Genomic DNA, 13,613 nt, shown 5'->3' on the forward strand with positions numbered 1-13,613 from the left:
AAAACATAGAGAAATAAATACTTCAAGTTGAGTTATCCACTGAATTTCTTTTGCTGATATAGTGCTGCTACTTCCAAAGAAAATTAAAGTTGAAGTAAATGACCTTCAATAAGTCTATTCTGAATAAAATACCCATTGACTACTTATATCTGGAACACAGGAAGTAACCTGATAAATCATTAAAAAAGAGACCAAAAGTAATCTATTTTGTACTAAATAATTGTAATGGCTTATTGCAGAAATTAACCAATTGTATGGATAATTATAAACCTTGTGTCCTTTGCATCATATCATTTTAAAATTAGCTGAGTCTTATTCATATGCAAGCAGGGATAAGGCTTCATGAAATATAAAGTGTCAAGGTAAAACGTGAAAACTTTGACCCTGAAGCTTAGAAATTACCTAATGTGTACATGCCAGAGACAAAATATATAAAATACTGAGTTTCTAAAATGAATGTTTATTTTCTTTTACAAAAAAATCATTGTCTAGAAATACAGGTGTACAAGAAATAACCTAGAATGTCTGCAGTCCAAAGCCTGGTTGTCAACAGCCAGTTCAGCATACGTGTAATAACTGCCTCATGGATGTTAAAGCTTTTAACCAAACGGCAGAAGATTCAACATTTCAGAGGTAAGAACACCGATCCAAACCCACATGCTCTTACTTATACTTGGGCCTTCACTCCTGGTCCTTGAGGGCCTTAGACCTTTCTGTCTACCAGGTGTCTTCACAGCCTCAATACTGACAGACCTCAAAATGTGTTAAATTAGGAAAGCGATAAATCAAAATGTTGAAGTTTTCTGGCAGAATCAAAGCCTACACTCTGCTGGCCTCCAGGACCAGGAGGGAGAAGCTACGGCCTAGCAGGAACGGGTACATACCGTATGATTCAAAGCACAGCTAAATAAAGACAAATAATATGGACATTGTTTCACCTTCAGTCATCGTTACAAGTAAATGAACATGTAATAAACATATGTATCTTTGTGTGGGCATGCATGTAATTTGAGTGCATACACACATCTTCCACCAATGCTTTCTTATTAGTGTCTAAGGCACTTTAAGGAAACATTTCTGTATATGTGAATAATAAGAGCTTAGTGTTTCACACATTTCCCACTTTGTAATACTCAAAAAAAAGGAATAAAGAATGAAAGTGATAAATATGTTGATCGTGGAATTATGGAGGTATGGAAATCTCCACACTGCTCAACTTCATATTCTGTGACATTCTCTGAATCCTTCTGGAACACATTGTTGCCAAGCAACATTTTTTTACAATTTCACCTGCTTATACATTTCATTATCAGACCATTTTGTTTGTCACAGCATTAAACTATTACCAACACTAACTTAAACTAACTGACTGAACTTAATTTTGCCATATGTATGAATATACAGAGAACAAGAACACATTTTATTAGGGAGTCCAGTTTTCAGTTGTCTGTGCACCTCACCTATACTCCTTATTACTCAACTGTTTCTTTCCTGCTGCTTTATCTTCTTTAAATTTAGAAAATGGAGTATGTATACCTTATAAATAACTTTCCTGAATTAGCATCCCTGCAATTTTGTCCTTTTACTATGAAAATCCCTTGAAATTAGCTTTTTCACAGTCTAGTTTACTCCAGTTCACGTCTGACTCTACAGAAACTTCAAACGGCTCTTTTTTGTGTAATTATATTTTTAGCAAAGCATAATGGTGAACACAGAAAGTCACATGTGATAACAATGACTGAAGATTCCCCTAATATAAGAATACTGTTTAATAAAGGGGCAGGTTGTGCAACAGGTGTATTTAGGAAATGGCTTTAATTTAATTATCATTGAGAAAGCGACTTACCCCTTTACTCTGTCTTTCAATGCATGTGTGGTTGTGTGTATGTGTACATATATATACACACATACACACACACGCACACCCACCCGACCACATATGGTACATGTAAAATGCACTTGAATCTATTCATACAGAAAGCATAGTACATTATATCAAGGCTAGAGTTATATTAAGACAAGAGTTCAATGATTTTCTTAGCCTTGCAGTTTTGGCAGGGTAAGGTGGTGGTGCCTCCTTGATGGCTGGAGGACTTCACTTGAGCAGTAGCACTGGCCTACCTGCAGGGGGAACTGGGGGGGGGGGGCAGAATAGGAAAGCGGTTCTGGGATAGGCTGGGCGGAGCAACTCTGCGTGCTGCTTCTGGAAAAGGCTTCTACTCTGGCTGGGGAGGTGGAGATGTCTCGTTCGTCTCAGCAGGCTTGCTTTCGCTGACGCCGCCGCCGTCGTCGTCAGACAGCTCAAGGGAAGCACCCTCTACTGGTAGCTGTCGGCGGCCAGAGCGACTGGAGGAGAAGCTGATTGGTCCCCCTCGCCTGGAAAACGATAACCACCCACCACCTTGTAAGCAAACTCATCTTGTAAGTGGTCTCCATTAACCAGGGTGTTAGGTTTAAAAATCTAAAGGGAAAGAAGATGTTTGATTTAATTTCATGTCCTCATTAACAGAGCGTACTTTCAGTGCCCACTCAGCAGCCTACTTGTGCTGTGCGTATATGTGAGGAAAACATACCTCTATTAGTATAGCAGTGTGCATCCTTGTCACTCACAAATGTGAGCATTTATGTTTGAGGAAACCTGTTTGAGTTAGCGCAACACGATCTCCGTGCGCGCGTATGCATGTGGGAACACTGCAGCGCAGCACCTGAGGCGACTCTTCAACGTGTTGACTTCACGGCTCAGACCCTCGCTAGCCTCTGTGGCATCCTCCAGCTCCCTCTGCAGCTTTCTGCGGTTGGCGTTGGCCCTCTGGGCCTCCTCCTCAGCCTCCTCCAGCTGTCTCTTCAGCTGTTTCATCCTGGAGTTGGCTTTCTCCATCTGAGAGGAAGGGACATGAGGGGAGTGAGAGCTGCCAGGCACCAACACTGAGTCCAGTCTGCGCTCAAATGTCTGGGAAGCATTGCGCTGCCAGCAGCAACCAAAGTTTAGAGTTATCACTTTATGTATTTTTTATACATCCTGCAATGTTTCCGTTTTCAGATTTTGCGTGAAAAATAGACATTTCTTTCATCTTTACCACTCCGCTACCCTACCTGCTCTTTGTACTGGTCGGCATGGCGACGCTCATCCTCAACCTGCATGAACACCTCCTTCAGCTTCTTCTCTGTGCGACGCACAATCTTGTTGGCAGCTGCTCTCTCCCTGTGTTAAACACACGAGCGGTATCACATTCAGTTCCTTTTACTAATTACCCAAGTGCGTACCCTGAGAAAAGCCAAATAATAAAGTACTGTAAATACTGGTTCTAAGCAAAGCTCGCTTTTTTTTAAGAGGTAAACAGATGTGCCTAAAACAAAAAAAAAAAAAAAAAAAAAAAAAAAAAAATTCTCACTCACTTGGCCTCCTGTTCCAATTGTTCCTCCAACTGTATGATCTTAGCCTCTAGCGCAGTAATAGCGGCCTTGAATTTGGACTTAACCGAACCCTCCAGTTCCTGTAGCTTAGCCTTCAGCTCCTTATTCTGGCGCTCCAGCTGCTGCCGGGCATTCTCGCTCTTCTGAGCTGCGCTACGCTCCCCTGACAGCTCCAAGGTGAGGCCGTCCACCTTAGGGAGAGATGGGGTGGGGACTGGGTGAGATATTACCACTAAAGCAGCACACATCTTTGAAAATACAGTTTGTTGAGTGTTGTATATGAAGTGTGTAATGTTAGGCTATACAATCTGCTTTGGCAGTAGTTTCTTCCTCCTTCCACCTTTGGCTTGATGGTTGCTCAGCAACTCACCTGCATGGTGGTCTTACGGAAACGGTCGTTGAGAAGTTCCATGTTGCTCTGTTCCTCCTCCAGCTCCTCTTCCAGCTGGGCAATGCGGGCCTCCAGCCTTCGTTTCTCCTCCAGCAGAGCTGACCTTCAAAAAGGCATATTCAGAAAACAGAACCCAAGGCTCAGAGCGGACCCCTTGATTAGGTGCAACCTATCACGAAATGACCTTGGAACAAGACCTTTGAGGATACACATCAAAATCACTCACTTTCCCGAGGCACTATTGGAGATCTCATCTGCTAGTTCGTCACGCTCTTGTTCAGCATGCCGCCGAGCTCTTTCTGAAGCTGCTAGATCCTGGACCGTGGTCACGAAAAGGGAACAAATCCACGTCAACATATGCTGTAAGACGCAGGGAGAATATTCTGCCTAAACCAAAAGATGCATGACCCTCACCTCCTGTAGCTGAAGAATCTCTGCTTCCAAGCTCTTAAGTTTCTTCTCATTTTCCTTAGATTGGGCAAAAATCTCATCACGGGAAGCACGGGCCTCCTCCAGCTCTCTCTGGTAGTCCTTCATCTGAGCCTGAAAAGTATGAGAGAGGCCACAACGTCCAGCACTGCAAAAACAAGATCTGCTAAGGAACTAAAGAGCAGAACATTTTATGATTGTGGGGCTGCTAACCTGGAGTTTGCGCAGCTGCTTAATGGCTTCATCACGGGCCTTGTTGGCTGCTTCAATTTGAGCTTCCAGGTCTTTGAGGTCCATCTCCATCTTCTTTTTGGCTGCAATGGCCAAAGCTCTTTGCTTGCGTTCATCTTCCAATTCGGCCTCCATTTCCCGTACCTTGAGTGGGCAAGAGAATGTGTTAGTGAAAGTATCTGGGCATTAAATGTGGCCATGTACCACTGCCAATTTTTTTTCCCAGATCTGGATTTATGATGAATATTTGTGCACCTGCTTGACCAGCTGCCTCTTCTTCTCTTCGTTCTGCTCATCACGGGCCTGCAGGTCACGCTCAAACTGGGCCTTCATGGCCTGCATGTTGACCTCCAGCCTCAGCTTGGCATCTTCTGTGGCCTGCAGCTCATCCTCCAGCTCCTCCAGCTGGGTCTTCATCTCTTCCAGCTGCTGCTCCATGCCTCTCTTGGACTTCTCCAGCTCATGAACCTGCACAAGTAACATGCCTTATTATACTGTGAACAACACAAGCAACAGTTCTTACTCTGCAGTTCTAATGATCTTTTTATTTTTCTCTCTTGACTTAAGTGAAGGCAGTGAAATTACATTTTTTTTTTTTTTTAAATCTTAGATATCCAAAACATCCATAAGATCCATTGATTCAGTATTAGCACAGCTGTCTACAAAGGCAGCGTAGAGGGTCACACACATACATTTTTGCCCACGTCGTCCTTGGAGCTCATGAGGTCCTCCATTTCTCCACGTAACTGCTTATTGACCCTCTCAAGCTCCTCCTTGGCCTCCAGGGCCTCATCCAATGCACGGGCCAGGGACAGCGCCTTAGTCTCCTTCTCCCGAGCCTCCGCTTCTGCTCGATCCCGCTCTTCGGCAAAGCGTGCTGATATGTTCTTCTCTTCTGCCAGCATCTGTCATGCAGGCACAACAAGGGCCTCTTACCATTAGTCTAAAACCCTTAAAGTAATATTACATACAGACATCATGTATTACGGCCTTGGTCGGGTCCCACTCTCTGGCAGGTCTCGGGGTTCGAGTGCCGTCCTGGGTGCGTCCCCTCCCCTCCAGCCTTACGCCCCGTGTTACCGGGTTAGGCTCCGGTTTGCCGCGACCCCGCTCGGGACAAGCGGTTTCAGACAGCGTGTGTGTCTCTTCATTAATTTCCCAAATCCACTGCTCTAATCAGCGTTATACAGACGACATGTATTAACATTGTCAGGCAGTAATGAAATTCTGACACACCTGGTCAAATTTCTTTTGCTTCTTCTCCAGGTTTGAGACAATCTGTCTTTGGTGGTCCAAGTCTACCATTAGGTCATCCAGCTCCTGTTGCAGTCGATTCTTTGTTTTCTCCAGTTTATCAAATGCCAAGGCTTTCTCCTCCAGCCTTTGAGCAGTACACTCCATGTCCTTCTGCAGCTTCTTCTTTGCTTCTTCCAGTCCCTCCATTGTACCAACATCATCTTCCAGCTTTTTTTTTGTCTCAACAAGCTACGGGTAAAAATGAAAAATAAACATAATAAAGTTATTTTGTGTGGAATTTGGATCGTTATTCACAGTGTTGTTCAGAATACAGGTGCTCCCAAATTTACGATGGTTCCACTTGTGATTTTTTCGACTTTACTATGGTGAGCTGGCAATAGACATTCAGTAAAATTTTGGATTTTAATTTTTTTCCCCAGGAAAGCAAGATGCGGAGTGTTACTCTCTCGCAATGCTGGGCAGTAACAGCGATCCACATATCCCATTCTGTCACACAGAGGTGTGTATTAGGTGTATTAAATGCATTTTCGACTTATGATGGGTTTCGGGGAATGTAACCCCATCGTAAACCAGGGACCACCTGTAACCTTTAAACACATGTGTGTGTTTAAGCATGTGTCACTCACCTGGGCCTGCAGGGTGGCCAGCTGCTTCTCCAGGTTTCTGCGTGCTTCTTCCTCCTCCTCTTGCTGCTCTTGTAGACCATTTTTTTCCTCCTCCAGCTGGCGGACTCGGCTGCTCAGGTTCAACTTCTGCCTTGTCTCCTCCTGAAGCAGCTCCTGGTGTTGTAAAGCCCAGCTCATGTTTAGACAGGAGTGCTGTCACATTTACATTTTACAGTTATTTATTTATCAGATGCTTTCCCCCCCCCCCCCCCAAAGTAACTTCCCATGGATACTATGTAGTGTTATCCGCCCACACACCTTATTCACCAAGGTGATTTACACTGCTAGATACACTACTTACAATGGATCACTCATCCATACATCAGCGAACACACACACACGCGCACACACTGTCACTCTCACGCTATGGGTGAACCTGAACAGCATGTCTTTGGAGCGTGGGAAGAAACATACGCAAACACGGGAATAACGTGCAAGCTCCTCTCACACGCTGCCCAGGTGCTCTGAGACAGCAGCGCTACTTGCTGTGCCACCGTGCCGGCCGTCACACAATGGAGTAAGACACAGCAGCGCAATCTGCAGACCCCGAGTTTGACTAGTAAACTCAGCAATACAATTCCTCTATCATAAATTAATTTCAAGCACCCAATACATAATGAAGGACTTTTGGCCCACTGCCCATAGCTCACCTGTGTGTCCTGCAATTGACTCTCCAAGCTAGCAACATCTTTGGCCAGTTTGATTCCTTTCTTTTCTGCATCCTCCAGCAGCGTAGAGACATTGTCCAGTTCTGTCTGCAGATAAACAGACTCGGGTTACAGCAATTATTCCATAACACATTCACTGTCAATCTGTGTCTTTTCCCATGATTTTCCAACTCTAACCTGCAGCTTGTGGGAACGGTCAGCCAGCTCACTCTTTGACTTCTCTCCCTCCGTCACCCGAGCTGTGAGCTCTTGGACCTGCATCTCCAGCTTCTTCCTCTTGTGCTCCAAGTCAACCTTGACCTGCTGCAGCCCCTTCACCTCGTTTGCAAGCTCTCTGTTTGTGTTCTCTTGAGACTGCTTGCACTTTTCTAGGTTTGACTTGAACTAAACCGCAAAATAAAGAGTCTCTGCATCAGCCACCATGCCTTGGGAAAAAGTGCAGTTTGGAAAAATTCACCTTAACACTTAGCACTAGACCAGCAGATAGATGGCCAAGTGGTTAAACAACTGATCATGGGAGAGATTCAAATTCCTGGTGGAGACTGACAACTGCACTATTTTGCAATGTAGTTGGCACATAATATTTCAGTACACCTCCAGCTTTCTTCAGAAATGTATCCAGGTACAAATTATTCATGCCCTCTTGCCTCATACTCACCCGCTTGGTCTGTTCCAGCTGTTCAGACAGCTCCTCCAGGGCAGTGGAGTGTCGTTGACGCATGTCCTGAATCTGGGACTCGTGATTCCTGGTCTCCTCATCAATGGCCTTCTTCAGTTCAGCCACCTCCTGCTCACGCTTGGTCCTGAGGGGATTGGCAGGGAGAGAAGAGCAGCCATGGGGATTGTCATTAGAGACTTTTACATGCTTGGATAAATGATGAACTCAAGAAACAGTAAAATATGAACTGCATACCTTTCTATGCCAGAATACAAAAATCTTACATACAGGTCTACATTCTGATCCTAGATGGTTCCAGAGCCTCAACAGTGCTCGGTGCGATAAATTAAAAAGTAAATTTTCCTTAATTGAACAATCAAGCACTTAAATGTTTACGCTGAATGAAAATGTGAGGCATTGCAATCCTCCATGTCCAGGATTAAAAACAAAGAAATCCATTTAGGAATTTTGTTGGCTTTTATAACATTAACAGAGATGCATAACTAAGTAAGTTACTCTTGTCTAATCCAAATATAACAACAAAGAAATATAATTCAGTCTAATTATATTCCCCGCATCTTGAAAGTCTAAGTCATGCGGCAGGTAAAGACTGGCGGTACCCTCTACCTCAGCTCTTGCTGTGCTGCAGTGGTGTCCAGGGTATCCTCCAGCTCCGTCTTCAAAGCTTCCAGCTCCTCGCTCAGGTCTCTCTTCAGCTTCTCAGCCTTGGTTCTAGCCAGCCTCTCTGACTCCAGGTCCTCCTGCAGCTCGGCCAGCTGGGCCTGCAGCTCCCGCACCTGCTTCAGAGCGTTGTTCTTCTGGGCCACCTCCTCATCATTCCTGTACACACACACACACACAGGTTCATAAATTCGCAAGTTTTAAATTACTACGTCACTATTTTCTTACTCCTGAAACAAAAATATGGACACACACACACACACACACACACACACACACACACACACACACACACACAGAGAAAGGATGAAAGAGTAAAGAGCAGCACAGACTGCTGCTCTATTTCATCACTGACTGCTAGAGTACTCCCTCCCAACTGCCACCCTCCACCCCGTTGGGTATTTTACCGAAGGAGGAAATGGCTTCTATTCTAAGGCAGGAGTGTGATCTACTAGGAAACCAGGAAACCAAAAGATTCGTAACTAAAAAGGTATCCAGGTTGTGCCCCTCTACAGAAAAACAATCATGCATTTGTTAAAAAAAAAAAAAAAAAAAAAAAAAAAAAAAGTATTACATAAATGGGTAGAATGAGATGCTCTGGATGAACAGATATATAATGTACCATGAAATTCACTAACCACTGCAATAATATACACTTTAACAACTCCAAAACCAGGAAAGCAGGTGATGTGGGTGTTATTTCAGACTTTTATTTAGCATGAATCTCATATAGTGTCCATTTCAGCATGCGTCATGGAGCCATTTTTTGAATAAATTAATCATTTTTGTTTATTTTTAAACTATTATGACCTGGAAATATACTGAGATCAGAAAAAACTGGGTTAGGGACTTGGACAGGCAGTAACTGATGTACAGTGAATCCCAAGAAGACATCCTATCCAGCAGATGGCAGCGTTTTGCATCACTGAGTAAATCTATGACCTTCTCTTCATGAACTACAACAAGTTTTGGTTCTCTAGAAAAAGGAGTGAATATGACGAAGCCCTTATTAAGCATCACGGTCTTAACGTTCACTAAGCCAGCTGAATAAACCACGTTCATTTGAGGCAATGGCCGCATTTTCCAACTTAAAAAAATGCAATAATGCTCACTGCTAGTTCATGTTTGTAACAATAGTGTAGGGGTTAAGGAACTGTGTCCCAGATGGCACCTTTCTGATGTACCCTTGAATTAAATAGATGAACGGAAACAAAAACCAATAAAAGGCACCTTCCATTTTGCTAAAAACAATTAACCTTTTTTTGTGCTTCCCAAACAGAGGAGCTCTTCTAAACTTCACCTGGTCTGAGCAGCCTGCAGCTCCTCTTCCTTTTTAGCCAGCTGGGTCTTCAGCTCATCTATCTGGGCTTGCAGCTCTGCAATCTGGTCCTGGAGGTCAGACGTTTCGCTGTCGAGTTTCCGCTTGGCCTTCTCCAGCTCCTGGCGAGTTTTCTCCTCTTTTTTCAAGCGCTCTGGGGACAGTAGAGCCACAAGTGAAGTGAAAAGCTTTTTCGTGTGCTTTGTGAAGACAAACAGTGCCACCACACATTGGGAGATGTGAGGAACCGTCACCTTCCAGGTCCACGATCATCACTTCTTGCTTGTTTTTTATTTTTCCAAGATTTTTGGCTTTCTCCTCTTCCTCTGCAAGCTGCGTGGTGATCTCAGCCACACGATCGTCAAGCAACTTTTTCTCCTATAGCAACAAGGGGAATCAAGCTAATCAAATATCTGTGCCCTTCAGAAGCAGCAGGATTTTGAACAGGGTTCTGGTACCACTCTTCCCACATGTATAGCACCTCCCACCTTCAGAAACTTGGAGTTTTGGTCCTCCAGAAGCAGGATGTCCTCCTCCATCTTCTTAATTTTTGCCTCAGCTGTCACCTTCTCCAGCTGAAGCTTCTGTCTAGCACCTTCTTCCTCATCCAACTGCTCTTCCAAGTCCTCCAATGGAAAAAGTGAGAATGTTGGGTCAATTACAATGGGAGCTACAGCCTTGGAGGCTACCAGTACAGTATGGACAAGTTGCATACTTTTTACTTCTTCCCATTTGGTTAATGTACAGTTATTTAAGGGCCCCACCTGGATGTGAGACTGCATCTTCTTCTTTTCATTTTGCAGGGTCTGATTTCTCTCCTCCTCTTCCTCTACACGGGCTTCTAGGTCGTGCAGGATTTCCTCCAATTCTTGTTTCTTGGCAGCAAGGCGTGCTCGCATCTCCTCAGCTTCTGCACAAAGCTCTGTCTCTGCCTGTAGCTGCTCTGCTAGGATATTCTTCTCTTCCAGAAGCTAGAGGTGTATGCGTTTGGACAGGCAGATGGCACAGAAGTTGAAACTTCGACTGCCCTCAAGCAGAAGTATTGAATCAAACCATCCTCAACATACTACTTCTTGGTTTTATGACTGCAAAAAACATTTTATACCTTTACAGTGAAGTGATTCATGGAAGGAGCAAACATCTGACTCTGGTCGATTGTGAGAACTGAACAGCTATTCTGGTTACTTACCTGCTGATGTTTCCTCTCCATTTCAGCCAACTCACTCTCCACTTTAGTCTGCTTCTCCTTCACTTTGGACAGCTCCTCATCCTTGGCCTGTAGCTCCTCTTCCTGCCGTGTCACCTGCAGAAGGGGCTTCACCTGTGTGGGACAGACAACAGTGCCCCTTGTTTTGTGTTCCAAAACCAAGAACAAATGTAAGCTAGGAACATAAAAAAAAGACATGAATTTTATAAGGTAATTCTATAGTGTGTGTATTCACAAATGTTAGCATTGAAAAGGGTTGCATTTTATAAGGGGCAAAAAAGCATTCTTGAATACAAGTTTTCTAAAAATGGCTAACCTTTGTGAAGAGCCTCCACCACTGCCAGTGACGCAGCTTCAGGTAGGCAGCACAGTTCCTCTGTAGGACTTTGAGGGCACTGAGCTGCTGTTGCTTCTTGGCAAATGCCCTGGGAAAGAAAGCAAGGGTGGATATAAACCCATGGTCTCATGGTTTGGTAACTGGAAACTCAATTGTGAAGACAATTTTGAGGGACTCACTTGCGAGCTAAGTAGCCGCGGCACATGGCCTGGAAATAAATAATGATATCGGTGATCTTCAGGTCTCTCTCTTCTTCCAGGTGAGCCAGGACCCCAGCCCTGAAAAAGATCTTGCTCTGGCCGATTCGGAAGAGGTTAGGGTCCAGCTCCAGGGCTTGGATCTGTAGGAGGTCGTGCCATATCCAGAGGCTGCTTATTAGAATCCACTTGACTTAAAAAGGAAAAATCTAAAGACTTGTCTGACTCACAACATTTACAGAGCTAAATAATCCACAAATTCATAATTATACACGATATACAATTTTTTGTAAAAGTGAGGAGATAAGAGACAACATACTATAACTGGAACTTGGCATCAGATGGACCAAGAAACGCATCTCCAAGTCAAACTTAAGTTTAAAAAGAAAAAAAAAAATTGAGTGTTACCATCCTCTCACAGGCTTGCTTTCCATCCATGAAGCCCTTAGGGATTGCATTTGGGGTCAAGATCTCATATCTATAGAATTAGCAAAAAGTTATATGTTTAAATGTGATGAGAACAGGAAGAAACAGCGAATGGCTTCTGCATGCATATTAAAATTTTAAGTTAAAAATATCAAAGGAGCAATTTAAAGAAAAATAAACATTTTTTTATTCTGTTCACTGAATAGCCAACAATGGTTTTGAGAGTTATAAAAAGGTAGCCAGAATAGAGATTTTGTATCGACAATGAAACAGGTATGAAAAGCAACAGGCTGAATTTAAACAGCAAGAAGGTTCTGTTGTCCAGGCCATGAGTCATTAGTCACTAATGAATGCTGGGGGTGGAATGCCGTCTTGGCGATATGCTGGGTGACTGTGAAGCAATACCTCTGCCTGAACTCCTGGAAGACGATGCGGTTGGGGAAACCCTGCCTGCAGATGCGGATTCCCTCTAGGACACCGTTACACCTCAGCTGGTCCAGAACCAAGTGGGGGTCCAGCTTTCCTGCCTGAGGTTGGAAAGATAAAGGGAAACATATCTCTTCTAATAATTCAGCAACAGTATGAAAGTTAAATCACAAAAGAATTTCACAATTATTTTTAACAGACATATCGTTAAAGCACTATAATTATCAAAACCATTCACATGTAACACAGTGGAGGCACATTACAGAGAAAGTATAGATATTAAGTATGGTCATCTGAAGAATAGAATCCCTGTCCGTGTGTAGCCTGATAGGTCCAACACAGTCATTCTTGGTGAAAAATAGATGCTTTTCATATGTGTATCAGTTTAGTGGCTGTTTCAGGGTAGAGTGGGCAATGGCTGGATGAGGACATGTAATCCTGACTCACTCTCTTCTCGTGATTAGGGATGATACAACGGACAAAGTTGGGATTGGTGTTTCTCAGGGTGGCCATCAGCTTGGTGAGCGACTCCTTGTACAGTTGGCCCACCGTGCGGAACATGCCCTTCTTAGTCTTGTAGGCTGAGCCAAAGGTGGTCTCATTCATTCCAGCCACCTGGTCCAGGCCCACAATACGATCCACTGTCGGTAACAGGGAGAGATTGTGTTAATTAAAAAGTTGGTGAGAAGAGGTCATTAGATGGAGGGTGGCTAAGGTGGACGTGCAAGCGGCACGCTAAGCAGGCAGGAGCAGGAGGCCTGAGTGGATGATAATGGTCAAGATGAAGGAGTTGACATGTGAAGCCTACAAGACATGACTGACAACCTCAGGAAGCTGCATGGAAGTGAATGGATAGGACAGGACAGGATGGCTGATGGAAGGCTACTTTTACACAAACACTGAAGGAGACATAACACTTCAAATAAACACAACTGACAAGAGCTCATCCAGATTCCTCTACTTCAACAGGTGCAAGCATTGGTTAAATGATGGTGTAAGGGTTTTGGAGTGGTTTCTTGTTACTTAACCCCCATCAAAATCCCAACACTGACAGCATTTATATTGATAGTATTTTTAATATTTATAAATATTTACTAAAATGTTCATCTTCTCATGAAATACCCATTACATTACCATTGAAAACAAGGTTAACATGTCGACAATTGCTCTATCCGAAATGTGTCCTTAAAGATGTTGATAGATCGTGGCAATATGGGATATTCTTATTCTTAATGGAACAGTTATTCATTAAGTCAAAAAGTACTTCATTCTTGAATTTATCTTTCCAGTTCTTTTCCCCCAAAATCT

The 13,613-nt window shown here is 43.6% G+C and overlaps 1 protein-coding gene across 9 annotated transcripts in view; it reads right to left on the reverse strand.

Annotated features, from left to right (window-relative positions):
* Window positions 1-494: 494 nt before the first annotated feature.
* LOC108937323 (myosin-10-like) overlaps window positions 495-13,613 on the reverse strand; it is a 45,023-nt gene continuing 31,904 nt past the window's right edge. For all 9 annotated transcript variants that reach the window (XM_018757160.2, XM_018757158.2, XM_018757157.2 and 6 more), the window contains 26 exons: window positions 12,753-12,946; window positions 12,285-12,406; window positions 11,862-11,931; window positions 11,436-11,596; window positions 11,236-11,344; window positions 10,902-11,033; window positions 10,477-10,683; window positions 10,201-10,338; window positions 9,967-10,090; window positions 9,695-9,866; window positions 8,341-8,553; window positions 7,714-7,858; window positions 7,233-7,439; window positions 7,038-7,142; window positions 6,349-6,501; window positions 5,702-5,950; window positions 5,158-5,370; window positions 4,721-4,933; window positions 4,448-4,609; window positions 4,220-4,348; window positions 4,032-4,120; window positions 3,785-3,908; window positions 3,397-3,605; window positions 3,094-3,202; window positions 2,706-2,878; window positions 495-2,376 (listed from right to left, as the gene is read on the reverse strand). In XM_018757160.2, the coding sequence (XP_018612676.1) occupies window positions 2,217-2,376; window positions 2,706-2,878; window positions 3,094-3,202; window positions 3,397-3,605; window positions 3,785-3,908; window positions 4,032-4,120; window positions 4,220-4,348; window positions 4,448-4,609; window positions 4,721-4,933; window positions 5,158-5,370; window positions 5,702-5,950; window positions 6,349-6,501; window positions 7,038-7,142; window positions 7,233-7,439; window positions 7,714-7,858; window positions 8,341-8,553; window positions 9,695-9,866; window positions 9,967-10,090; window positions 10,201-10,338; window positions 10,477-10,683; window positions 10,902-11,033; window positions 11,236-11,344; window positions 11,436-11,596; window positions 11,862-11,931; window positions 12,285-12,406; window positions 12,753-12,946 (4,082 nt within the window). In that variant the 3' untranslated portion in view covers window positions 495-2,216. The remainder of the gene's footprint in view (window positions 2,377-2,705; window positions 2,879-3,093; window positions 3,203-3,396; window positions 3,606-3,784; window positions 3,909-4,031; window positions 4,121-4,219; window positions 4,349-4,447; window positions 4,610-4,720; window positions 4,934-5,157; window positions 5,371-5,701; window positions 5,951-6,348; window positions 6,502-7,037; window positions 7,143-7,232; window positions 7,440-7,713; window positions 7,859-8,340; window positions 8,554-9,694; window positions 9,867-9,966; window positions 10,091-10,200; window positions 10,339-10,476; window positions 10,684-10,901; window positions 11,034-11,235; window positions 11,345-11,435; window positions 11,597-11,861; window positions 11,932-12,284; window positions 12,407-12,752; window positions 12,947-13,613) is intronic.

Source organism: Scleropages formosus, chromosome 8 (assembly GCF_900964775.1).
Source record: "Scleropages formosus chromosome 8, fSclFor1.1, whole genome shotgun sequence".
NCBI lineage: Eukaryota > Metazoa > Chordata > Actinopteri > Osteoglossiformes > Osteoglossidae > Scleropages > Scleropages formosus.